This window comes from Octodon degus, unplaced genomic scaffold (genome assembly GCF_000260255.1).
Source record: "Octodon degus isolate 3935 unplaced genomic scaffold, OctDeg1.0 scaffold00005, whole genome shotgun sequence".
NCBI classification, from domain to species: Eukaryota; Metazoa; Chordata; class Mammalia; order Rodentia; family Octodontidae; genus Octodon; species Octodon degus.
Genome location: NW_004524581.1, coordinates 30871967 through 30897753, shown reverse-complemented (window position 1 = coordinate 30897753; position 25787 = coordinate 30871967). Strand labels below are relative to the sequence as shown.

The following is a 25787-nucleotide window of genomic DNA, read 5'->3' as shown; positions in this document are numbered from 1 at the left end:
GCGGCGGCGGCGGCGGCGGCGGCGGCTGCTTCCTCCGCATGTTCTCGCTGCATCTTCCGAGTGGGGGCAGTTATGGTAACCGGAGGGGGGGCATCGGAGGTCGGGGGTCCGCAGGGTTGCAGGCGCGCGGGGGCGGCCGATGTGTGTGGGTCTTGCAGCACCCCGGAGGGGGCAGCCCATGTGTTAGCGTGTGTTCCTGTCCGTGCTTGTGCCCCCTGTGTGTTGGTGCCATGTGCACATGGGGCCCAATTCCTCCTGCACACATATGCAGTGAGTCGTGTGCAAGTGTGTTCTGTTTTACCCTGCCTCTGCCTAAGGGTTTTGTGGGGCCAGCCACTGGCTGGTAGGCAGCTCCTAGCCCTACCATCTGTGTCACCTCTGACCCTGAGCATGCACGTCCCGGCTGGGGCTCACCTCCCAGCAGCCTCCGTGTGTAGGAATGTATGGCCAGCCGCAAGAGCAGAATGTCCCTGCTGGCAGGTGTGTGTCTTTGCATGTGTGTTCCAGCTTTGGCCTGAGGATCTGTGTCAGTCCCAGCATGGGTGTCCAGGGTGTGTCTGGATGTGGGTGGTGTGTGGTGGCAGAGGAGAGTATGTGTCCTTTGGAATCCTGCTGTGTGTAAAGCACCTTTGGGAAGGCAGGTGTGAGTCTGGGCCTGGCCTGGGAGTGGGGACAGAAACGCTCAGGAGGGAAGAAGTGAGGTACAGAGGAAGAGTGGGGAGAAGAGGGCACCTGGATGAAAGCGGCTTCGGAGATGAGGACAGCCAGGGAACTCAGAGCCAAGAAGGGGAATATGGCAGAGAGCTGGACAGCCACGTTAGAGGAGGGCAGAGGGGGCCGGAGCGAGGCCTGGGGCTGGGAGCTGGGTGAGGAGCCAGCAGGCTTTGCCCCAGGTGAGCATGGAGGGGAATGGGAGAGGGCACGGGGTTCATGGGCCTGGAGCATGTGAGGCCACCAGTGTGGAAGTCCACTCCTCCCTGAAGGCCTATCTCAGCAGCAGCTGACCTCATAGGCTTCTAGAGGTTGTGTCCCTGTGCAGAGCGCTGCCCCACTGCTCTGGTTCCTGACCAGCTCTGTTCCTTATCTTTTTCTCTGGCAACCTTTCTTCTCCTGCTGCCCTGAGAGCTAGCTGCCAGCAGGTGTGGAGTGGACAAGGCCAAAAGGAAGCGTAGGGATTTGGGGGAATGGAGGGCAGGGAGTGCCGTGGGTGGCAAGATAGAGATGTTGGCAGGGCGGGAGTCCAAGCCCTTGTTCTCTGTGTGTGTGAGTGCAATTGTGTATACAGGGTGTGTACATGTGTGGGTGTGTGCACAATGCCTGTGTTACGGGCCTGTGTAGGAGGCTGTGATGTGTGTGCATGCGTGTATACATCGTGCAGGGATGGGACATAGAGACCCAGCCTCGCAGTGTGCGCTTTTCAGGTTTGCTCCATGCGCATATGTGGTCCTGTGCTGTGTTCTCTGTGCGTGTCACTGTATGCAGCACTAATAACAGGATGTCCTGTGTTTTTGTCACTCTGCCCCCCTTTTCCGTGCTTCTGCCGTTCTTTTCCTTGCAGCAGTGAGCGTGCCGGTGAGCGTGTGTGTGCAGCTTCTGTGGGCCTGTGTGAATCCGGAGCGCTTGGCTCCCGGTGCTGTGTGTGAGCTGGTGGCTCCTGGGGCTGTGTGTGAGGTGGTGTTACTTCCAAGAACCAAGCAAACGAGTTAGCAAATGCTTTTTCCTTCCATTCACGCTTTGGTTCCAGAGCAGAATTTTAGTGGATGGAAAGTTAGACTTTCCACCTCTCTTAGGGGAGCTTGAGTGTGAAAATGGTGGCCGAGTCTTATTCGCTGAAGTGAGAGAGGCAGCCATAGTAGAACGTAGAGGAATGTGTCTGGAAGGAGCCCTTCTGGACCCTTGGACGCTTATTAGCCTGTAACAGCGATAACACATTTGCTCCTTGGGAGCAGTCATGGGTGTTGGTGTTCGAGGCTGGAAAGAGCCGAGGTTGTCTCAAGACAGGGTGGATGTGGTTGTAGTTTCTTGTGAATGAAGGCTGTTTGTGCTTTTGGCAGTGAGAAGACCTTGCGGGATTACGGCGTGATGTAGCCAGGCATACAGCTCGCGGTAAACTGGTGTTCTCCTGCGTGGGGACACATGTGTGCCTTCAGAGCTACACGTCCATTTCTGGAGTATGCTGCCCGCATGTCTGCCTGAGAGGCTGAGACCACTGGTCCACACCAGCAGCTCTCAGGTGGACATCCGTGGCTAAGCATGTGGGGCATGTGGGCCTCAAGGTCTCTGGATTCCTATGATCTCCGTGCTCACAGTTGTGTGTAGGTCTCGTAAGCGTGGAGACCCCTGTCTCATTTCTGTATTGTGGTCTTGGTGCATGCACCCCGCACCCCACAGCTCTGTGCTTCCGTGTTTTTGTTTTTTTTTTAGGCAGAACCGGGGATTGAATTTAGACCCTTGTGCTTTGCTAGAGAAGCGCTTACTCTACTGAGCCATCTCCCCGGCCCCCTCCGTGTGTTCTTGAAAGACTGCTAGGGTTCTTTTGTGCTGGGATCTGGATTTTTGTGTGTGACTGTGACACCTGGGTTTCGCAGGTGAAGGGAAGCCTGGGGACTGACTCTAGGAGAATTTGAAACTCTGGAAGTGCACAGTGAAAACGTAGTTCGGCCCTCCCGGGCTCTGCTCAGGAACCTAGAGGGTTAACAGGCAGCTCTTCCGGTCCACCCCCCCCCCACTCCAGCCTGTAGCTTCTTGTTGCCGTGGAGATGGTGGCCCCGCCCCTGATGCAGCACCTGCCCCCCCATTGGCTGCAGTGGTGGCTGTGGGGCTTGCGGGGGGGAGCCCAGGCCTGGGCAGCCATTCTGGAGCTGGAGCCGGAGCTTGGCATCCCCCCACTTTCATTCTCCTCCAGCCCCTCGGCCCCTCCAAATTCTCTGGCAGAGAAGCCTCGGGCTCCCTGCTCAGAGCTGCCATTCCTCCAGGCTCAGCTGAGCCGCCTCAGCCGCGTCCACCTTCCCTGCCCTCTGCCATACTCGCTGTCCCCAAAACCCCACGGCCCATCCTGCCCACTCCCCTGCATTCTTGCCTCCACCTTTTCGCCCGCTCTCTTCTGAGCTCTAGCCACTGCAGTGCACGTGGAACCGGCTGCTTCTCCCCTCCCCCCATCTGCCCCTTCCTTGGATTTTCTGGCCCTAGTTTTTTGCCCTGCCACCCCTCCTGGGTGCCTTCTAGGGGCACCCCCTCCAGCCCAGGAGGGGGTCATGGGAGGCAGCCCGGGGCCTCCAGACCGACAGGGGTTCTGGGAGGTGCAGGGCAGGTGGAGGATGTCCCCAGCTGGGTGCAGGCAATGACCTTTCACCCAGCTCATGGGGGGTGGGCACCGGGGCGCTAGCCTCCCGTTATTATTCCTGGGTTCCCTGACCCTCTGTACTCCCGCTCACTGCCACCCTCAGTCATGGGCTTAAGGCCTCCCACTCCGTCCCCCTCTGGGGGCTCGGGCTCGGGGTCCTTGCCTCCCCCTTCCCGCCGCCAGCCTCTGCGTCGCCGCTGCTCTTCCTGCTGCTTTCCGGGGGGTAGGTGAGGCCGGCGCCAGGGGCCAAGGGCGGTGGGCAGCGCTCCGGGCAAGGGGGAGACCCGAGCCAATGACTCCTCGTTTTGGGGTGCCCCCTCCCCAACTTCCCTCCGGGCCCTCTCTTCCCCTCCAGAATACCACTTGGGTCGCTCGCGGAGGAAGAGTGTCCCAGGGGGGAAGCAGTACAGCATGGAGGCCGCCCCCGCTGCGCCCTTCCGGCCCTCGGTGAGTGAATGGAAGCGCGGCCAGATGCGCCCAGCTGTTCCCCCCCCCGCGCCCCCCCGCCCAGCTGGGACCGGCTTCTGAGGGGGGGGGGTGAGGGGGTTGGGGGGGTATGTGCCTGGGGCATCCCCTGGGCTCCAGCCGACCCAGTAGTCTCAGCTCTATCCCCCTGCTTCTCAGACCAGCTCTCCCACCTGCTCCATGCTGTGTGTGTATTTGTGTGCTTGCTTGCACCACACCCGTGGGAGCAAGGAGACACGCGGGTGTCAGGGCTCCTATCCCCGGGCCTGCCCGCGTGCCACCTCCTGCCAGGACTGACTCCCGATGAGGCGTGAGTAGGTAGAGCTGACATTGCCCACCCCACCCCACCCCGGCCCATTGTCACCCCAGCAAGGCTTCCTGAGCCGAAGACTGAAGAGCTCCATTAAACGGACGAAGTCGCAACCCAAACTTGACCGGACCAGCAGCTTTCGCCAGATCCTGCCTCGCTTTAGAAGTGCTGACCATGACCGGTAGGTAGGGGTAAGGAAGGAGCCCGAGGAGGGATGGTTGTGACGAGAGAGAGGAGGCGGCCGGGGTGGGTGACGGAGGACCGTCGAGGCAGGCCGGGCGTGCAGGACTAACTCCAGAAAGGGTCGGAGGAGCTGCGCGGTGGCCTGAGGAGGCGGGAAGGGACTTCAGGGCCTGAGGAAGGGGCAGCAGCATCTGAGTGGTAGGTTGAGGGAGGGCAGAAGTACAACGCACTGGGGCAGCAGGCTGGAGTAGGGCTGGGGTGTCTGGTGTGAGTGGGTAAAGATTAGGGCTCGGGCCTCACCCCCAAGATATGGAGCAGGATGCAGAAAGGGGGTGCTGGGACAGGTGTGTAGGGTGACAGACAGGGAGCAGAGGCTGCAGATTGATCCATAGACTGACGGCAGAGGCAGCAGCCCTCAGAGAGACCCAGGGCCGCTGTCCCTGAGGCTGGCTTTTTGTCACCGGGTGTCTGCCTGTTGGGGTCCCTCTCTGGGTGTCCCCTTGGCCCTGCCAGTCCCTCGGGAGAAACTTGTCCTTCCTTTCCCTCACGTCTGGCCGCCCCCAGGATCGGGCAGGTGCATAGGTTGGGGTGAGGTGAGTCACACCTATCCCTGCCCCCCCATGTCCCCGGCGCTGGATTTGGGGTCGGTGGGGGAGGGGCGAGGGCATGGTATTCCTGGCCGCGGGGGCGGGGGCCGGGGGAGCGCGGCGCTGACGGCAGCCAGAGCCTGTGATGACGGAGCTGCTATAAATAACTCCACGGAGGCTCCCACACCGGGCGCCCCTCCCGCTGCCTCCTGCTCTACTCTGCAGCCCCTACCGTCTTCTCCAGCTCTGCTCCTGTCCCGGTCCTGTGCCCCCCACCCTGCATCCTCTCCTTACTGTGGGTTTCCCATTCCAGCCCCTTCTTTTCTCTGTCCGGGAGCGCCTCTTCTCCCCTACCCTCGCCCCTCTGGTCCTCGGTCTGCACTGGTCTTCACTCCTTTTCTGTTTCTTGCCCCCTTGCACCCTTTCTGCCCACTGCTTTCTCTTACATCTTTGCTTTGCCTTCACTCTCGCCCAGTTCTGCTGCAGCTTGACTCTTACCTTTTCGTTCACTCAGAGTTGGAATCATAAAATGGTTTTAGGTGTTCTTTGGGTGGCAGGTCTAGGACAGACAGGTGGTTCATCTACGTTCGCACTCCTTTCCCGGTTTCCCCTTGCACTGCGGCTGTGGTTTCTGGGGTCACCTGGAGGTCCCACGTGGAAGTGTCCCAGGTCCACCTTGTCTTTTCGCTCACTGTCTCTTTCCGCCACGGTCTGTTTCTGGTCTGAGGTGTTCTAGTGTCTGTAGGCTTTACAACCCCCGGGGGTGACTGGGTGAGGAGTTTCTTCAAGTGTTCAGGTTTCTCTCAGAACCCTCATGTCCTTCCCCAGAGAGGTGGGCTTTCTTCCTGTGTGTTTCTGTGTGTGTGAGAAGGGGGTCAGGAGAGCTTACCTTGCAGTCTGTGTTCAGAGTGGCACCCATGAGGCAGCGCTCCTGGTGTGTAAGGAGAGTAGGGCTCCTGACCCTCCCTCCCACCCCGCCTGCCAGGGCCCGGCTGATGCAGAGCTTCAAGGAGTCACACTCCCATGAGTCCTTGCTGAGCCCCAGCAGTGCGGCGGAGGCCCTGGAACTCAACTTGGATGAAGATTCCATTATCAAGCCAGTGCACAGCTCCATCCTGGGCCAGGAGTTCTGCTTTGAGGTACTGGGTCTCCTGGGCAGGGACAGTTGAGGGTGGGGAGTGTGACTGAGGAACCGGCAGAGGTGGGGATGTCAGGGAAATGGAAGTCCGGGGCCCAGGGAGTCCCTAGACCAGCAGGGAGAGCTGGTGGGAGTCCCTAGTCCTCAGGAATTCTTCTGGAGTTCTGTCCCTCAGCACCGCTCACCTGCTCTAGGTAACAACGTCATCAGGAACAAAATGTTTTGCCTGTCGGTCTGCAGCGGAGAGGGACAAATGGATCGAGAATCTACAGCGGGCAGTGAAACCCAACAAGGTACCAGGGAGTGGAAGGACCATGGCAGAATTTTTTTTTTTTTTTTTTTTTTCCCGGAACTGGGGATTGAACTCAGGACTTTGTGCTTGCCAGGCTGGCACTTATGCCACTGAGCCAACTGCCTGACCCTAGATTTTGGCAGAGGAGCAGCCTTAAGGGAAGCATGGGCCTAGAGGTGGGCTAGAGGAGGACAGCTTTGGGAGAGGAGGGCACAGAAGTGGAGGGGACCCTAGTGAGGAGGACAGCCCTGTTTTCTGAATCCTTCATTTCTTTCTCTTTCTTTCCATATTGTTTGCATCCTACTTTGTGGTCTTATTTCCCTACCATGGAAATCAGACTCAGGGAGCTGGCGCCAGGCTCCCTGGCAGGCGGGCAGGCAGGTGTCCCTCTCACACCTGCCAGATGCTTGCCTGACCCTGCTTGCGGGACACCCAGAGTTCAACCAGGCAGTCTTTGTACCTCGGTTTCCCTTCTCTAACACTGGTGGGGTGAGTTTCAACAAGATGGTCTCTCTCCCTATGGCATAAAGATGCTACACATTTGGATTCTTCTTGAGGCTTCTGTTTCCCAGGAGAATGCTCCCAGCTCTGTCAGCCAGGGTCTGGAGTCCAGTTTCCAGCAAGCTTAAAGTCCTGTCACCCTCCTCCAGAGAACTCTACTCTTCTCCTTTTCCTTCTCCTCCTCCTTCTTCTTCTCCTCCGTCTCCTCCTTGTCCTCCTTCTCCTTTTCATCTCTCTTCTTTGCAGTACAGGGGATTGAACCCAGGGCCTTTGCCCAACCCTTTTTGAATTTTGAGACAGGAAAAAAAATATTAAATAAGTTTTGAGACAGAGTTTCTATGAGTTGCGATGTTGCCCAGTTTCTAGGCTGGGCTTGAAGTTGTGATCTTCCTGCCTCAGCTTCCTAAGGCTGGGATTATAGGCGTGTGCCGTGCCTGGCTTCTCAGTGTCCTTAGAGAGCTCTATCCTAGGCCAGGCGTGGTGGTATATGGGTATCATCTCAGCATTCAAGAGACTGAAGCAGGAGGGTCACGAACTCCAAGACGCCAAACCAGAGTCTAGAAGGGAACTCTCCTCAAGGTGCTGGACCTGACCTGGCTCCTTGGCAACACAGGCCCAGTCTCCCAATCCTCCCAGGAGCCTCGAACCCCGCTTGTCCTATGTTTATGCAAATCATTATTATTGTGTTTTTGTTTCTCTACAACCTTACCATTCTCCGCTCTACATTCTGCTTTCGTACATTCGGTTGTATTGTGCCAGCTTCCCCAGGACTTACTCTGTGGTTCAGTTAGGAGCCGCTCTCCTGAGCTCATTTCCTAGAGCTACTTAGAATATGACCACAAACTAGGTTGCACCGAGCAACAGGAATCTACTGCCTCAGTTTGGGAATCCAGAATCCAAGTGTCTGTGGGACGCGCTGCCTCTGAAATGCGAAGGATAGCCTTATTTCTTCCTAGCTCTTGAACCCAGCGCCTTCACAGTGAGCTACAGCCACAGTCCTTTATTATTTTTTTAAACTTGAGACAAGGTCTTGCTAAGTTTCCCGTGTTGGGCTTGACTTTGCGATCCTCCTGGCTCAGCCTCCCAGAGTGCTGGGGTTGCAGGTGCTGCCAGTGCTGCCTGCTCCGTCTGTCTCTCTTAAATCTCTCCCTGTGATGAAGATACCAGCCTTTGGGTTACACATCTATCCCGACCCAGAAGGCTCTCATCTTAACTTTATTACATCTGTGAGGACCCTGTCTCCAAATAAGGTGCCAGATAGATGTGGATTTAGGGCAGGGCTCCGTTCAGCCTCGATACCTTCCCAATCTCACGATTGCTGGCCTGACCCCACTGTCTCCCCGTCCCTTCTCCTTTGGTGTCTCTGTCTCTGGCCCCTTCCCTTTAATCCACACTGCTCACCCCCACCCCACGCCAGGACAACAGCCGCCGGGTAGACAATGTGCTGAAGCTGTGGATCATAGAGGCCCGGGAACTGCCCCCCAAGAAGCGGTACTACTGCGAGCTCTGCCTGGATGACATGCTGTACGCACGCACCACTTCCAAGCCCCGAGCGGCCTCGGGGGACACCGTCTTCTGGGGCGAACACTTCGAGTTTAACAACCTGCCGGCTGTCCGAGCCCTGCGGCTGCATCTGTACCGTGACTCAGACAAAAAGCGCAAGAAGGACAAGGCGGGCTATGTCGGCCTGGTGACTGTGCCGGTGGCCACCCTGGCTGGGCGCCACTTCACAGAGCAGTGGTACCCTGTGACCCTGCCTACGGGCAGTGGGGGGTCTGGAGGCATGGGCTCGGGTGGAGGTGGGGGCTCCGGGGGCGGCTCCGGGGGCAAGGGCAAAGGAGGCTGCCCAGCGGTGCGGCTGAAGGCGCGGTACCAGACCATGAGCATCCTGCCCATGGAGCTGTACAAAGAGTTCGCGGAGTACGTCACCAACCACTACCGGATGTTATGCGCGGTGCTGGAGCCAGCTCTGAACGTCAAGGGCAAGGAGGAGGTGGCTAGCGCGCTGGTCCACATCCTGCAGAGCACGGGCAAGGCCAAGGTGGGAGCCGTGCCCTAGTATGTGGCTGTGAGGACAGGGCAGATGCATGAGACTGGCTCACGCCGAGCTGACCCTTGGCGTTCTCCCGGCCCCCAGGACTTCCTCTCTGACATGGCCATGTCCGAGGTCGACCGGTTCATGGAACGGGAACACCTCATATTCCGCGAGAACACGCTTGCCACTAAAGCCATAGAAGAGTACATGAGGTTGATTGGTCAGAAATACCTCAAGGATGCCATCGGTATGGCCCACCCCAGCCCCGGAGGTGGCTGCCCCTGACCCCAAGTGCACCCTTCCTCAGAACCCCAGAACCCCAGATACCTGATTCTGCGATTCCTTCAACCCAGGCAGCCCCCTGGCCCTCCCTTGGAAAGTGTGACCACTCCCTCCCTGTTGTGCCCCACCCCCAGGGGAGTTCATCCGCGCTCTTTACGAATCCGAGGAGAACTGTGAGGTTGATCCCATCAAGTGCACAGCATCCAGTCTGGCAGAGCACCAGGCCAACCTGCGCATGTGCTGTGAGTTGGCCCTGTGCAAGGTGGTCAACTCCCATTGGTGAGACTGGGGCCTGGGGGTGAGGGGCCAGGGCGGGGCAGTTGTGTGTTCATCTGTTCATCCATCTGTCCATCCTCCAAGAGGACTGAGCACCAGTTATGGGCAAAGGATTGTTCTGGGTGCTGTAGAACAGACAGAGGTCTGGTCCCTGCCTTCAGAGGGCTTCCACCGGCATGAGTAGCGTGTGGAAGCTGCTGATTGAGGGTCCCCTGGGTGGTGTAGGCCAGAGCGGGCGGCTGTGACTGAGCCACGTCAGGAAGACAGGGTGGGTGCTGGTGCACAGGTGGGCCACAGAGACAGGAGGAGAGAGGCCCAGTGATGGAGAGAGGTGGGAGGCGGTGGGAGAGAGGTGTGGCCCGAGGATGAGAGAGTCCAGGAGGCTTCAGGCGAGGTTCATGACAGGTCAAGGGGTGCTATTAAGGTATAAAGCTAAGTGAGAATGAGGGGAGGGTCCACCGCAGTGCAGGGGCTCTTATGAATGGACCAGGTTGGTGGCAGGAAATACAGAGAGGGCTCTCTGGAAGGACGCTCACAGGCATCGAGGTCAGGGTGGCTGGGAGGCTGGTGGCCTCAGTGACAGCTCCAGGGAAGTTGGGGAGGAGCCAGTTGTAGGTGTGGGGGCGATGGTGAGCCAGCGCTGTGTTACACTAGCTGAGTTTAAGGTGTCAGTGGGACACAAGTGGAGCTGGGGGAGGGGAGAATGAGCTCCCAGCCATTCTGGGACTGGGGATCATGCCTGGGCCAAGTCCATCCCCATCTCCCTGGAATCCAAAGAGTTGGGGGGTCCGAGCTCCCTGTACCTCAAGTGACCCTCCATCTCTCTCCCATCTCTGTCTCTCCCTGGTGTCTGTTTCTCTTCTCCTCCTCTCCTTGTCTCTCTCACCCACCCCTCCGTCTCTCTGCCCTCCCTTCTCCCCCTGCATCTCTCTCTGCCCGGCCTTCTGTATCCTCTCCCGTGCCCTCTCCTTCCAGTGGCCTCCTGTCTCCTCCTGCACCCCCTGCCTCCCTGTCTCTCTGGCCTCTGTTTCCACGCCCTCACCTCCTGCCACCCCCCTCAGCATGTTCCCTGGAAGCTGAGGGTCTCTGGGGCTCAGTCCTGGTCTCTCTCTCTCTCTCTTTCTCTCTCTGTCTCCCCACCCCTTCCCCCCAGCGTGTTCCCGAGGGAGCTGAAGGAGGTGTTTGCATCCTGGAGGCTGCGCTGTGCAGAGCGGGGCCGGGAGGACATCGCCGACAGGTTGATCAGCGCCTCGCTCTTCCTGCGCTTCCTCTGCCCGGCCATCATGTCGCCCAGCCTGTTTGGGCTTATGCAGGAGTACCCGGACGAGCAAACCTCACGTACCCTCACGCTCATCGCCAAGGTCATCCAGAACCTGGCCAACTTTTCCAAGTGAGGGGTGCTCCCAGCAGGGGCAGGGCCTCAGGCGGCCAGGACGGGGTGGGGGTACCCGAGTCCCCAGAGACCCTGTGACGGGTGGGCATGTGGCCTTCTGTGCGTGTGACCTCCGCCTTCTGGACCCGGCCAGGTTTACCTCAAAGGAGGACTTTCTGGGTTTCATGAATGAGTTTCTGGAGCTGGAGTGGGGTTCTATGCAGCAGTTCCTGTACGAGATCTCCAACCTGGACACGCTGACCAACAGCAGTAGCTTCGAGGGCTACATCGATTTGGGCCGAGAGCTCTCCACACTGCACGCCCTGCTCTGGGAGGTGCTGCCCCAGCTCAGCAAGGTCAGCACGTGCTCCACCCTGTGTCCTCCTCGGGTTCCTAGAGGTGCTGGGGCCCGAGAAACTGACTACTGTACAGATGTTTCTGCCTTCCAAGGCCCTGTTACATGGGGCACTGGGCCCAGGTGACAGCCTTGCCTTTCCAGGAGGCCCTCCTGAAGCTGGGCCCGCTGCCCCGGCTCCTCAACGACATCAGCACGGCCCTGAGGAATCCCAACATCCAGAGGCAGCCAAGCCGCCAGAGCGAGCGGCCCCGGCCTCAGCCTGTGGTGCTGCGGGGGCCATCGGCTGAGATGCAGGGCTACATGATGCGGGACCTCAACAGGTGAGGCCCAGAACCCTGCCCTGGATCCCAGGAGCTTGGCTTTCCTGTGCTGGGTGGGGACTTCTCCCTGTGGCCCATGCGCCCCTCCCTGGGTCTTGCAAGGAAGAGAAAATGGAATGAGTTCTCAGGGTAAGATGGTAAAGAAACAGGTACCCGAAGTGGGAAGCTGAGAGCCCTTCGGAGCCTAGGGGAGCAGAGACATGGGGACCCAGGAGGCTCGGCAGCTGCTTCAGCTCCAGCTTGGATGGAAGCCGCAGATGGGATGCCACAGCTTAGATGGGATGCCACAGCTCTGCTCCACCCTGCCCCTGCCCATGCTGTTCCCAGGCCGGGCTCAGCCACACAGGTGGCTCAGGAATCAGTCAGCTGCCAAATGATCATGTATCTCTGTGTGACTGGTTAAATAAGTGCTCCCCCAGCTCCGCCAGCACCCAAGGGCTCCCCGTGAGCAGCACTGAGGGAAGCCGAGCAGGGCCCCAGCATCTGTCCCTTTATCTGGTGATCGCTGTGCCACCTCTGCTCACACCTTCTCCTCCATGACGCTACCCTCTTCCCATGGCTCTGTCCACCCATCCACGCCCCTCCTCTCTGTCTGTGCTCGCCCCTCTTTCCATCTCTCTCCAGCTCCATCGACCTTCAGTCCTTCATGGCTCGAGGCCTCAACAGGTGAGAGGCTCTCCTCTCCCCCCTTCCCTCCCCACGCCCACTCCCACTCCTGCTCTGCTAGCCTTTGCCCTCTTCTCCTCGCTGTTGCAGCGCACCTCATCTCCTCATCCCTCCTGCTTCCCCCATCACCCTCTTCCCAGAGGGACCATGTCCTCCCCTTGCGCTGCCTCCCTTGGTGCTCCCTACCCACCTCCAGGGCTGCCAGGCCAGCTCTCCACCCCTGCCCGTGGGACCGCCACTCACCCAAGGCCCAACCTTCCCTTCCTACAGCTCCATGGACATGGCTCGCATCCCCTCCCCGACCAAGGAGAAGCCACCTCCACCGCCGCCCGGTGGGGGTAAAGACCTGTTCTATGTGAGCCGGCCACCCCTGGCCCGCTCCTCACCTGCCTACTGCACGAGCAGCTCGGACATCACGGAGCCGGAGCAGAAGATGCTGAGTGTCAACAAGAGCGTGTCTATGCTGGACCTGCAGGGTGATGGGCCTGGTGGGCGCCTCAACAGCAGCAGCGTTTCCAACCTGGCGGCCGTCGGGGACCTGCTGCACTCGAGCCAGGCCTCTCTGACTGCTGCCTTGGGGCTGCGGCCTGCACCTCCAGGACGCCTCTCCCAGGGGAGCGGCTCATCCATCACAGCAGCTGGCATGCGACTCAGCCAGATGGGTGTCACCACAGATGGCGTCCCTGCCCAGCAGCTCCGCATCCCCCTCTCCTTCCAGAACCCTCTCTTCCACATGGCGGCTGATGGGCCAGGGCCCCCTGGAGGCCACTCAGGGGGTGGTGGCCATGGCCCACCCTCCTCCCATCATCACCACCACCACCATCACCACCACCGAGGTGGGGAGCCTCCAGGGGACACCTTTGCCCCATTCCACGGCTACAGCAAGAGCGAGGACCTCTCCTCGGGGGTCCCCAAGCCCCCCGCTGCCTCCATCCTCCACAGCCACAGCTACAGTGATGAGTTTGGCCCCTCTGGCACTGACTTCACTCGTCGGCAGCTCTCACTCCAGGACAACCTGCAGCACATGCTGTCCCCTCCCCAGATTACCATCGGTCCCCAGAGGCCTGCCCCCTCGGGGCCTGGGGCTGGGGGTGGTGCGGGCAGCGGGGGCGGTGGGGGTGGGGGCCAGCCGCCTCCGCTGCAGAGGGGAAAGTCCCAGCAGTTGACGGTCAGCGCAGCCCAGAAGCCCAGGCCGTCCAGTGGAAACCTGCTACAGTCCCCAGAGCCCAGTTACGGCCCTGCCCGCCCACGACAGCAGAGCCTCAGCAAGGAGGGCAGTATCGGGGGCAGTGGTGGCAGTGGTGGTGGCGGAGGTGGGGGCCTCAAGCCCTCCATCACCAAGCAGGTAGGCAAGGGTAGGCAGAAGTGGGCTGGAAGGGGCCGGAAGGGCAACCGCACTGGCTCTCCTTTCTGCGGGGCAGCTGCGTGTGGAAGGCATTGCATGGCTCCAGTGCGCTGTGTTGTGCGCTTTAGGCCCTGAGGATGTAGTGAACAGAGACAAAAGGCTCTGCTCTCCTGGTGCTGTCACTTCTGTCTAGAGGAGACAAGGGTCAGGGCAGGGGAACAGGTCTGAGACCCTTGTCTCTGATGGCTGTGTTCACCCTGCAATTGCACCTACCTTTTCTTCCCCTGTGCTCTTGGGCCCACCCTGCCCGACCCAGCATTCTCAGACACCTTCCACGCTGAACCCCACGATGCCAGCCTCGGAGCGGACAGTGGCCTGGGTCTCCAACATGCCTCACCTGTCTGCCGACATCGAGAGTGCCCACATCGAGCGGGAGGAGTACAAGCTCAAGGAGTACTCGAAATCTATGGATGAGAGCCGACTAGATAGGGTACGGTGGGCCCCGCCACCCAGGCCTCAGTTCTTCCTCTCACCCACCAGGGACACCTCCAGGCTCAGGGACCACTAGTAGGAAGAAGACCCAGGCCTGAGGCTCTCGCTCAGGAAGGCTTCATTCAGCCCAGTGCAGGAGACCCGATCCATCCAGTCTGTCTGGGAGCCCGATCAGCGAGCATTTCACAGGTTACGTGTGCTGTAGACTGCCTGAGAGGAAACGAGTTTTATTCTAGGCCACGTTCCCCGGGGCAGCCAGAGCCCTGCTCTGGGTGGGGACTGCTCTGAGCAGAGGCTACTTCACCAGGGGTGCGAGCGTCTCAGTCGGGCGGGCTGCAGGGGCTGCGTCTGTGCAGCACGTCTGGATGATTCATCTGCCCTCAGTGTTCGGAGTGAGGCTGGCTCTGTGTGTCCCCTTCAGAGGCTGGCAAAGGCCTCTTCAGGGCCGTGACCCCCACTGTTCATGGCTGGACAGGTGGCTTGTTGCACTTCGGGAGCTAAGCATTTGAGTGTTATTGGACACTTACGTAGCTGTGTGTTTGTGTGTAGGGGTGTTGGTTAGTGGTACGGTATGTACACAGCCCAAGTAAGGCCCTGGGCGTGACCCTGAGACCTGACGCCAACGCAGTAGAATAGCTGCATGTGGGCTGTGGCTGCCTTCTTACGACAGTAGCACGCTGTGGACTCTGGCGCCAGCAGGGCAGATAAAACGCCTCTTCTGCCCAGTTCCAGAGTTGTGCAGACCCAGAGGTGTTCTAATTTCTCAATGGGGAACTCCCTCAGAGACCTGTCGCCCGGGCACAGCTAGGATGGCATCCCATGTCAGACTACCCCAGGCTCCATCCAGAAGGGGTCTTCTTGGCTTTCTTCACGTGCTTGTCCTGGCCTCTGGCTGACGTCCCTTTACAGTTGATATCTGGGCACACTCAGGGTGTCCGAGTCTGGCTTGGGGGTGCATCCTCCTGTGTTCTCATGCATGTGTGATGCCACACACTGTGGTGTGGCGTCTGAGACTCTGCTCTGTCGTGAGGACGTCTCAGCATCACGACAGAGCCCTGTCAGATGTGGGGCAAGTGTGTCCACCGGGCATGGAAAGGGCTGCGTGCCCCTGCCCAAACAGTGGCTGTGTGGGGCAGATGGGGGTGGGCTGGCTGTGGGACCGGGCAGGCGCCCCTCACAGTGCGGGGTCGTGTGCCCGGCGGGCAGGTGAAGGAGTACGAGGAGGAGATCCATTCACTGAAAGAGCGGCTGCACATGTCCAACCGGAAGCTGGAAGAGTACGAGCGGAGGCTGCTGTCCCAGGAGGAGCAGACCAGCAAGATCCTGATGCAGTATCAGGCGCGCCTGGAGCAGAGCGAGAAGAGGCTGAGGCAACAGCAGGTGGAGAAGGACTCGCAGATCAAGAGCATCATTGGCAGGTGAGGGGCGGCCCGGGGAGGGTAGCAGGGAGCGCCTGAGGCACAGGGGAGCAAGCACCTAGCTCTTCCTCCCACCTGTGCCCAAGTCGGGCTACATCAGGAGAGCTACTGCCCTGGGACACCATTCGTTCTCCTGTCACTGCACGGAGCAAAACCCACCTAGGGCACTGAATACCTCTCAGCAAGCCCTGATGGCCGTGGACTGGGAAAACGCCTCTGTACCTAGATAAGGCCTACCCCAGGGCTTCCACTGGGTATTCACGAGGCAGCCTGTGAGGTTCACCCCAGAACTAAGCAGGAAGCTGTAGCCAGAGAGGCCCTGAGCACCCGGTTCCTGGGAAGAGCCTTCTTCCCCAGCCTCAGAAAAGGCCTTTGAGTCCCTGCATGGCTCCCATGGATGGGTCCAGTTAAGGGGTCAGTCACCTCAAGCTGGAGCAGGGGACCCCGAAGTTCACTGCAGCCAAAGCCAGCTCTGTCTTGAGACATTACATGTTTTTGAGTGAGACTTACAAGAAAAGGAGTTCTTGAGTTGAAACCTTTTCTAAAACTGCTGTTCTACTTGAGATGCTTTACGGGAAATGACCTTGAGAGTCCTCACCCAAGGCAGGGAGGTGCTGGGCATGACGAGGATGACGCGGCCTCTGAGGCTGGGGTCCCAGGGGAGGTCACCAAGGTAGCTTGGGAGGCAGAGATGCCAGGTCTTCAGCCTCAGCAGCTGGGGCAGGGCAGAGCTGTGCCTCCCGAGGAGGGCTGTGGCCCTCTGGTGACAGAGGTCTTGGAGGCACATACAGGGAACTTCCTCAGCAGAGAGATGTGAGGGTCCTGAGGGTCCCCTGTGAGGGAAGCCTTCTGGGTGATGCCAGGGAGGGATTCCAAGGGCAGGGAGGAGGCCTAGGCCTTTTCCGGGGAGCGGCGGGGCTCCGGGTAGGAGTTGCATGGGCAGGCTCTGAGCCTGTCCCCGCCGCTGACCCCACTGAAGCCCGTCCCTTCAGGCTGATGCTGGTGGAGGAGGAGCTGCGCCGGGACCACCCCACCATGGCTGAGCCCCTGCCTGAACCCAAGAAGAGGCTGCTCGACGCTCAGGTGGAAATTACAATGTCATTTATCTTCTCCGTGTCCCATCCCCATCCATCCCACCGTCCTATGTGCACTCACCACCGGCCAGCCCAGCCCCATCACCATCGTCTCCTGTTGTCCTCCGTCTGTCCACTGGCTGCTCTGCGTGGCCCCCCAGTGACCCATCTCCATCCCATCGTCTGTGCCTTGGTCACCCCTGGCAGCGTCCACCCGCCCCGTGCCTTCCTGCCCCTCCTCCCTCCCGGTCCATGTCTCAGGATCATCTACCAGAGCCTGGAACTTTCCACCCTGAGAGCTGCCCACTTCCTCTGGCTCCGAGAACTCTTCTTTGCTCAGAGGAGTTGGCTTCCCCTGAGCTTTTCTTGGGCCAGGAGTGCAGGAGTCACTCTGTGCCAGAATGGAGCACAGGTTCCTTGGAGACTTGGGGTCCCTTCACCTCCATTCTCCTGGTTCACCATTCTGACTCCTAGCTTCTCTCCTGTCTTTCACAAAGCCTTCCTGGAGCCCTGTCCCTTGCAGTGCAGCCTTTCTCTGGGACACCCTCCGGCTCTAGCTCCAGCTCTAGCTCTAGCTCCAGCTCTGGCCTGCTGCACACCTCCTCTGCTGCCCCTCTGCGCCCAGCCGCCTTCGAGGCCCTCCCCTCTCCTCCTGCCCGCTCTCCTCCCCACGGCCTCCTCCCTCCTCTGCGCTGACCACCAGGCCTCCCTGCTCACCACCAAGGCCCCTGATCCCATGACCCACTCTCTCCCCCTGCAGCTTCTCATCAGGTAGTTCTCCTGGTTCCGCTTTGGCCACGGGCGGAGGACACAGGGGGAGGTGACTCCGGACCACTGCAGGTTGGTCATGAAGCCCATCCCCTCCAACCGTCCAGAGCCTCTCCCCTCACTGCTGCCCCCCACAGACCCCACCTCAGACACAGCCACCCAGCACCACCCAGGAGCACACCCACCCCACCCAGACACAGGCCACACCCTCCTCCAGACCACTCTCCCTGCCTCCTGCCCAAGCCTCCTGCTCCTCTTCCTCTCCAGTGTCTGTCTGTCACCCCCCATTTCACCAGAGCGTCCTTGGGAGTGGGACATCGGGGTGGGTTCTCTAACAGGGCAGAAAGGGGGTGGGGCCCCAGCTATAGGGATGGTGTGGCGTGCAGCAGGTAGGTTGGGGTACCTCTTCCTTCCCTAACCCTGGCTCTCTGCCCTTCTTGCTCCACTCCTCTCTCTCTCACTTTCTTCCTCCTCCCTTACACCTGAGAGTAGAGTCTGTCTGGGACTCTAGTTAGCCCCCTGGGGGGAATTAGGAGCGGCAGTTACTTCAGGGACTTGGAGGGGCCCTGGAAAAGATGCCCTTGAGCTGTCCTGAAGTAGCTAGGGTGAGTGGAAGAAGAAGAGCCCTGGACAGATGTCGAGTCAGATCTGCCCCTGTAGCCGGAGAGGCCGAGGTGCGGAGACCTTCCTAGACCGCCTCGTGGGCTCAGCAGCCATGCCATTCCCAGGCACAGATGCCAACAACAGCATGTTGAATAACTTTTTTTTTTTTTCTCGGAACTGGGTATTGAAGTCAGACCCTTGTAAGCACTTACTCTACTGTGCCGTCTCTCCACCCCCTCCCCTTTTTTATCCCCCCCCCAGAAAGGATCTCACTATGTGTATAGTTCAGGCTGGCCTTTAAATCAGTATGTAGCCCAGGCTGGCCTCAAGCTGGTATCGATCCTCTGCCTCAGCCCCCGAGTGCTGGCCTCACAGGCATGCGTCTATTCTTGCCATAGCTCGCATCCCTGAGCTGCTAACACCACTCACTTGTGCCTCCCACCACCTAATGGCCTTGGATGCATCCTGCATAGAAAGCCAGTAAATGGGAACCTGTCAGCCACAGACGCCCTTTCTGAGACTCCGTTTCTGTGAGATTGGGCTGCAGTGGGCTTTGGCCCCTCACGCTGTAATTTTAACTCTGCCAGCCCAGCCTCTCTGTCAAAGCAGTTAGCGGATCTGTAAACAGATGCTCAAAGGCACCAGGGGACCTCACCATCTCAAGGGCTCCTGCCGGGAATTCTTTTGTAAAATGAATAACGGCACCCTTATTTATCAGCTTTCTAATTGTGGGTCCACGGGGGTGTAGGGGGCATGCCCATGTGCCATCAGCAGCAGACAGCAGAGGGGAGTCAGAAGGTTCCCTCCCCTGCCCCCTGCCACACAGTGCCTGACTGTGTCACTTCCTGTCCCACTGACTGAGAGCTGGGAGGGCCACTTTGCTTAAGGCGGGGTTTGGGTGACCGAGAGGTGAGTTCTGTGTCCTGTAAGGGAAAGGAGAGCGGGTCTGGAGCCTTACAGGACGCTGCGGCCCAGCATAGCCAGCTCACCCAAGTGCCCGTGGCCCGCAAAGTAGTTTGGGCAATTGTTTTAAACTGCTTGTAGGTATCGGTTCCTCTGCCACTCAGCCTTTAATTGAAATACTGATTTTGAGCCCAGATTTTAAGAAGGCTGTGTGTGACCGGAAGTGTTGTGTATGGGGATTCGGGTGACTTTCCTTTCTTCCTGCAGAGGAACAGAAGGAACCAGCAGTTGGTCCAGGTGCCAGAGATGAGAATAGGCCTAGGGTGGGAGGAGGGTCGGGAGCCCCGAGGGGACTGAAAGGAAGCGGGGAGGACAGGAATGGAGCTGCTTCTGCCCCCTGGGGTGCAGATGGGGCTGGCTGTGTCACCGCGGGCACTCTAGTCACTCCGCTGCGCTGCTGCCGAGTAGGAAGGTGGTCCTCCACGAGCTTTCCCTTCCCACGTCACCTCCCTGAATCCCCTTCCTTTCCCCCAGTACAGTTAAACCTCTCTAATTTGGGATGTTATATTTGAGAAGATGGCCACTCTGAATAAGTGACAAAACTGAATGACAGTGTCTATTTAATGAAATGCATGTCTTCAAAATATATACAGTAAGTAGAACTTGGTGAACAGGGCTTTTCCACTCCGGCCCTCAGCATGCCTTAATGAATAGACAGGACTGAAAATTCTGTTTGCTGCTGTAGGTTAAATGCCCCCTCCCACAGGCACGTTCCCACCGCCAATTTGCTTAGCATACCCTTTCTTCACAGATAAAGGCAAACTCAAGCCCAGTTTTTGTTCAAATTATGACAAAATTCCAAATCCACAGGGGTTTGGATTAACGAGGTTTTGCTGTACTGCCTCCCTTGGCTCCTCAATGCACAGTTCCTACCTGGGCCGGGGGTGGGCTGGGTGAGGGGTGCCAAGAGGAGGAGGGTGGACCAAGCAGGGGGCATGGAGGTGAAGCCAGTGGGTGAGGCCGGAAGGGCTGTGGGAGCTTGTTGCCTTCGAGCTGGTTTCCTGGTGTTACGCTGGGTTGAAGGCTTGAAGGCCCCAGTTAGGAGTGGGGGTGTGTGTGAAAGTCTCCCTGATCCCAAAGCATCCTGAAGGTGAGAAGCAGCAGGAGGTGGGGATTGTGCTGGGAGGAGAGGGTGGCAGTGTCTGGAGGGGTGGCTGGGGGGTGGCCACTGCTGGGGGCTGGCAGCCAGGCGCCCGCGAAGCGTCTCAATAAGTCCGCGCTCTCCTCTTTGGTGTCTTGCAGGAGAGGCAGCTTCCCCCCTTGGGTCCAACAAACCCGCGTGTGACGCTGGCCCCACCTTGGAACGGCCTGGCCCCCCCAGCCCCGCCCCCCCCACCCCGGCTGCAGATCACGGAGAACGGCGAGTTCCGAAACACCGCAGACCACTAGCCCACCCAGCATCACAGACCTCCGCCTCCTCCTGCCCCCACCCCAGAACAGCACCAACCACCAAGACTGGACGTCACCGAGGGACTCCCTGAAGGCCTCCTTGGGGAGCACAGGCCCCTGCCCCCATCGCACCATTTCCAGGAGGGAAGGGGGTACCCTCAACTGCCCTCTTTCCCTTACTGTTGGGGTGCTGCCGCCTCTCTGACACCCCTTCCCCCCCCAACCTTGCCCCAGGACACCGCCAGCCCTACACAGACCCCTCTACTCCGGGGTGCTATCCCCATCCTCTGCCTCATCAGTCCCCTGAACACTGGGGGACAGACCCTCACCCCTGCCCTGGGGGTGTGGCACCTCCAAACTTTCAACTTCAGGGTGATTTTTTAGCAGTAACCAGAGCTGACAATCTAACTCCCCTGCACCGCCCCATTTTGGCCTCCCCTACCCCCCTTGTTATGGGGAGGGGACCCCGGGTGAGGGGGCCCTATTACCCCTTGATTTCTCAGGAGCGTCTGGGGGGGGCTCAGCACGCACAAACTCCCTTCTCCTTCCACTCTCACATTTACTCCCTCCCCACCCAGAACCCAGATGGGGTGGAAGGGGCCAGCGGGGCAGGGAGGGGGCGGCAAGGGGGGAATGGGAGTCTTCTCCCCTTCTTCCCACACCTGATCTGCTCTCGGCTGGTCCCAGAGCGGGGTGAGGGGGCTTAGGCCCCCCCCTCCCCCAGTGTGTTGGGTGGGGTGGAATTGAGATAGGATGAGGGATGTAGGAGGGTGTGTGTGTGGGCGGGGACAGGCCAGTTGGCCCTCCTCCCCCAACAGTCTCCTCTCCTCTCTCTCGGTCTCTACTCCCAGGGGGAGGGGGGAACTTACTCTAGGAAAAGCCATGTCTCTCTCCCCCAGGGTGGGGGACCTATGTTGGAGGAGGGGTGTTGGGGGGCCCTTAATGCCTCTGTCCCCCTGGGGGGGTAGGACAGGGCCGGGCTTCCCTCCCACCCTCCCCCGCCCCCTCCCCCCTCGCCTCCTCCCCACCCGCCAGTCCACATCGGTGTTTCTCTGTACATAGCTCTCTGGCGGGACGGGGAGGTAGGATGGATGGGGCTTGGGGCGGGCTGGCCGTGGGAAGGAGAAGCCCCTCCTTGGCACACCCCTCTTGCGGACTGCTGTCCCCGGCCCAGTCTCGGTCCCTCATCCTTGCGTTTGATATTGAGACTTCCCAGACCCCACCCTTCTTTCTTTTGTATGGACAGTTCTCCCTCAGCCCCATCCCCCTACACACATACACCCAGCCGGGGCCAAATTTATACTTATATAAAAGTTGTAAATATGTGAAATTTTATCCCTGTGCCCTCTCTGCTTTCCCACCTCAGGCCCTGCCCTAGGACCCCTTTCTCTCTTTGGCTGTTGTAATTATCTGGGGTTTGTACTGTACATATTCGGGGTGTGTGTGTGTGTGTGTGTGGGCTGGGGGCAACCCTTCTGTACAGAGCTTCCTGGCCCCTGCCCCCGCCCCGCCTCTCCCACCCAAAGGGTAGGGAGCTCTTTCTACCCGTTTTGTTTTGTTTTCTCGTTCTCTCTCCCCTTCCCACTCCCAACCTTCTCTGTCCCCAACCACTGGCCCCTTTCTCCCAGCCCCATTTCCTTTTTTTCTGGAGTGTGTGGTGAAACAGAAAAATCATGTTTAATAAACGGAGATTGTTCTTTTATCGCTGCGGTGACTCTCTTAGCCTGGGTCTCTGGGCCCCACCACAGGGTGACAGGATCTTGAGAGCATGCTGACAGCTTGGGGGCGAGGCCACAGATCCCTGCCTGATGCCACGATCCCCTCAAATGTCACACTCCCAGCCAGCGAGATTTCTCCATTGGAGCAGGAGATGCGCTGGCCACACCAGCCCGGCATATGAGCAGAGGCAAAATCCAAGAGTACATTTTTTTCCAAGCGATCCCCTGGAAATAAGACTGTTTAATTTGTTAAAATGCTGCGCTGCAAATAGGAGGAAAGTACCCAGTTCCTTAACAAGTCCGGGTTCCCGACCCGCCACCTGCCAGCAGAGCGCTTTTCCCAGCCTCGATTTCTCCCTTGGAAGGGGGGGGGGCGGCCACACCTACCTCGCCAGGCTGCTGGAAGGACACAGATGCCCAGCTCACAGAGGTGACCAATAACCTCACTCCCCACTGGGGTGGGACAGGCGTCACACCTAATCACCGGGAGACCCTGGCCTCTCGGAGCCACGGCCCACGTCCTCCCCGGCCCGCTGCCCGCGACACCTCACCCGCCGGCTCGGGCACCACGGTCTTCCACCAGCCCCGCCCCTCCTGCCCGGGTAGCCAATCAGCACGAGGCTTGTAGGTCCCCGCCCTGCGATTGGCCGTAGCCTCAGTCCCGCCCTGCGCTCCAGGCTACGGCGTCCGGCGAGGAGGCGGTGGCTTCCGGCCTTGCTCGGCGTGGTAGCGGCTGAGGTGCTGCGAGTCCAGTGCTGCGTGTGTAACGGCGGGGGCGTGTCGGCGGGAAGGCGCCCGGCCGGCCTCGTGGTGTCTGGGTAGCCGAAGTTTCCAGAGAGCATCCTCTGCGCGCACTCGAGGCGGAACGAGGGGCGGGGCAAGGGGCCGCCTGCGGCCGGCGAGGTCAAGCTCCTGGCCGAAGCACCTCCTCATTTTCCACAGAGCCTGGAAGTTAAACCCGCGGTTGGTGTGCTGTTTTTGTTCTTGGTGGGCGGGACTCGTCTGCCAAAACTGGCGCTGACTGAAAAGTTCCCAAGTGGGGTGGGTGGGTGCGGGGCAGTTTGTGGAGACCTGATTCTCCCAGCGCAGGGCTTCTGTGACTCCCATCTTTTGCCTTCACAGCCTTTGTCCAGCGTAAAGTTTACCCCCAAACCCCTATCTCTTCACAGTCCTCAGGGGCCTGACTGAAATGATGGATTCTTCCACACCTTTATCTCCTGAAACCCTCTCTCCAGTCTGCAGTGGAGCCCCACGGACAATACACATCGCATTTCCCCGGCATAGCTCGCTCTTGCTAGAATCCCTGAACCGCCATAGGCTGGAGGGAAAGTTCTGTGATGTGTCCCTGCTGGTGCAGGGCCGCGAACTTAGGGCTCACAAAGCAGTGTTGGCTGCTGCCTCTCCTTACTTCCACGACAAGCTGCTTCTGGGGGATGCACCTCGGCTTACCCTTCCCAGTGTCATTGAGGCTGATGCCTTTGAAGGGCTGCTTCAGCTCATTTATTCAGGACACCTTCGCCTGCCAGTGGATGCTCTCCCAGCCCATCTTCTTGTAGCCAGCGGCCTTCAGATGTGGCAAGTAGTAGATCAGTGCTCAGAGATTCTTCGAAAGCTAGAAACTTCAGGTGGTGGAATTGCAGCCCGAGGAGGAGCCTCCTGCCACACACTTCTTTCCACCACATCCTCTCCCGGAAGCTGGTGCATTCGCTCTTCCCCTTTCCAGACCCCAGTGCAGCCCTCCACTGCTACTGAGAGTCCTGCCTCCACGGAGAGCCCCGTTGGAGGGGAAGGGAGTGAGCTGGGAGAAGTATTACAGATTCAGATAGAGGAAGAAGAGGAGGAGGAGGAAGAAGAAGAGGACCAAGAATCAGCAGCCACACTTTCTCAAGCCCCTAAACCTCAGAGAGTATCAGGGAATTTTCCCTGTATCCGTGGCTCCCACCCACTGCCCATATCTGCTACTTCTCACAGGCTTCCAGAGGGTGACAGTGTCCCCCTTGAGCCTCCTGCTTCTCCTGCACTGGCCCCCAAAATCTTCTACATTAAGCAGGAACCTTATGAGCCTAAGGAGGAAGTAGCTGGAGGTGGATCTCAGTCTGGAGGAGCAAAGGAAGAGACCAAAGTTTTCCCTGGAGGGGACTCTGAAGAGAATGGGGAGCTGAGGTTTTTGTTGCCCTCAGGAGCAGGGGCAACATCTGGAAATGGGGGTCCATCGTGGAAACCAGTGGATCTTCATGGGAATGAAATCCTGTCAGCAGGTGGAGGACCTGGGGGAGCAGGGCAGGCTGTGCATGGGCCTGTGAAGCTGGGGGGAACACCCCCTGCAGATGGAAAGCGCTTTGGTTGCTTGTGTGGGAAGCGGTTTGCAGTAAAGCCAAAACGTGACCGACACATCATGCTGACTTTCAGCCTTCGGCCTTTTGGCTGTGGCATCTGCAACAAGCGCTTCAAACTGAAGCATCATCTGACCGAGCATATGAAGACCCATGCTGGAGCCTTGCATGCCTGTCCCCACTGTGGCCGACGGTTCCGAGTCCACGCCTGTTTCCTCCGCCACCGAGACCTATGCAAGGACCGGGGTTGGGCTACTGCCCACTGGACTTACAAGTGACTGCTAAGGTTGTACACTGTCTCCCACGACCAGATAGCCACTGCTGCTGGATACTTTACCCTCCCCTCCCCTGTCCTATGTTTTGTAATCATGCCAAGAGATTAGAGGTGATTTGGACTTCTTGTTCTTGAGCATGTGCTTCTCCTTGGTTATTTGGAAGCTCCAGATTTATCATCCAGTTTTCTGTTAACCACCCTATGCAAAAATGGCATATAGAGCATCCTTAAATCAGTCACTTGCCCAGAATGGAACTTTGTTTTATAGTGTTGATATCTGTGGAGGAAACCAGAGTTCAGAGTACAAGGTTATTTCATAAGAGAATTAGAGCAAAGCAACATAGTGAAAATGTTTTAGTTAGTATATGTGAAGAGTTAAAGGAGCTGGTCTCCAATTGGAGATATTTGATTTAGAGCTCAAATAATTCATGTTAGACTTTACTCTCCCTGGTATTGATACTATTTGAACAGAATTTCGTTATATCTTTTCAGAACCCCTTCAGATTGAAAGCCCTTCAGCTTTCTCACCAGTAGATACTTTCCCAACACCTTTAAATATTGTAGTTGAGCACTTTAACAAATTGAGCATTCCATTATCCTTCATAGAATCCTTTTTAATGGGGTATTCCCTCACCAGCCTGTGCCTCTTGGCTGCCTTTCACCCCCACTGCTAACTTGTATGTTGATCACAGTGATCAATGTGGCCAGTGTACTCAGGAGATGGCAATGGACTAAAATGCGCTCAGGTAACGGCCATGCTCAAAAGTTGCTGTGGTCAGAGGGACTCAGGGCTGAGGCTACCCATGCTGAATGCTACAGAGTAACTGCACAGTGGGACCACGCTGCCTCCTTTTCCTTCCCACATTTGATAGGGACAGCCCCTCTGTTGAGAGGTGGACGGGTAGATTGTGGAGTGGGAGTGGAGGGAGATTCAGTAGTTACTTAAGTTCTTCAAATAAACTTTGTCCTGAAATCTAAATGGACGGTTAGATTGAGTGATTTGTGTGGAAGAGATGTGAGAACAGCTGCAAAGTGTATGTTCCCTTTGCAGAAGGGTTTTGTTGGTGAGAATGGAATGGTTCCACAGCCACGGAACACTGACTTGGATTGGGGCCCTGATCTGTTGCTGAACAACCACAGGTAAGCTACCTTTCAGAGTTAAAAATTATTACCATTACTTGGTTTTGTCTTTTTAAAAAGCAATTAGTGGGGCTGGAGAAAGCTCAGTGGCCTAAGTGCCTGCCCGGCAAGCACAAGGACCTGGGTTCCATCCCTGGTATCAC

The 25787-nt window shown here is 58.4% G+C and overlaps 2 protein-coding genes across 13 annotated transcripts in view; both read left to right on the top strand.

Moving 5' to 3' along the window:
• Window positions 1–21881, top strand: part of Syngap1 (synaptic Ras GTPase activating protein 1) — a 29818-nt gene extending 7937 nt beyond the window's left edge. Inside the window, exons 4-21 of one of the 12 annotated variants that reach the window (XR_002822155.1) lie at window positions 3699–3790; window positions 4178–4299; window positions 5874–6027; window positions 6221–6319; window positions 8237–8860; window positions 8957–9101; window positions 9271–9415; window positions 10566–10802; window positions 10939–11140; window positions 11284–11462; window positions 12087–12128; window positions 12399–13473; window positions 13790–13963; window positions 15172–15383; window positions 16363–16466; window positions 17217–17296; window positions 19265–19382; window positions 20033–20111. Coding sequence is in view for 3 of the 12 variants with exons in the window: in XM_004624233.1 (XP_004624290.1) it covers window positions 3699–3790; window positions 4178–4299; window positions 5874–6027; window positions 6221–6319; window positions 8237–8860; window positions 8957–9101; window positions 9271–9415; window positions 10566–10802; window positions 10939–11140; window positions 11284–11462; window positions 12087–12128; window positions 12399–13473; window positions 13790–13963; window positions 15172–15383; window positions 16376–16466; window positions 20033–20179 (3740 nt within the window). In the remaining 9 variants the exon portion in view is untranslated. Of the gene's footprint in view, window positions 1–12; window positions 76–3448; window positions 3567–3698; window positions 3791–4177; window positions 4300–5873; window positions 6028–6220; window positions 6320–8236; window positions 8861–8956; window positions 9102–9270; window positions 9416–10387; window positions 10803–10938; window positions 11141–11283; window positions 11463–12086; window positions 12129–12398; window positions 13474–13789; window positions 13964–15171; window positions 15384–16362; window positions 17297–19264; window positions 19383–20032 lie in introns of those variants that run through there. The other 11 variants (XR_002822154.1, XR_002822150.1, XR_002822149.1 and 8 more) reach the window with 11 other exon arrangements.
• A 781-nt stretch (window positions 21882–22662) lies between these two features.
• On the top strand, window positions 22663–25433 carry Zbtb9 (zinc finger and BTB domain containing 9). The gene is made up of 2 exons (XM_004624232.2): window positions 22663–22860; window positions 23067–25433. The coding sequence occupies exon 2, from the start codon at window positions 23087–23089 to the stop codon at window positions 24506–24508; it is 1422 nt and encodes a 473-aa protein (XP_004624289.2). The 5' UTR covers window positions 22663–22860; window positions 23067–23086; the 3' UTR covers window positions 24509–25433.
• The last annotated feature ends 354 nt before the right edge of the window (window positions 25434–25787 follow it).

Excerpts from the sequence above, each read along its gene's own strand:
- Zbtb9 (XM_004624232.2), top strand. The coding sequence starts at position 23,087 with ATGATGGATTCTTCCACACCTTTATCTCCTGAAACCCTCTCTCCAGTC.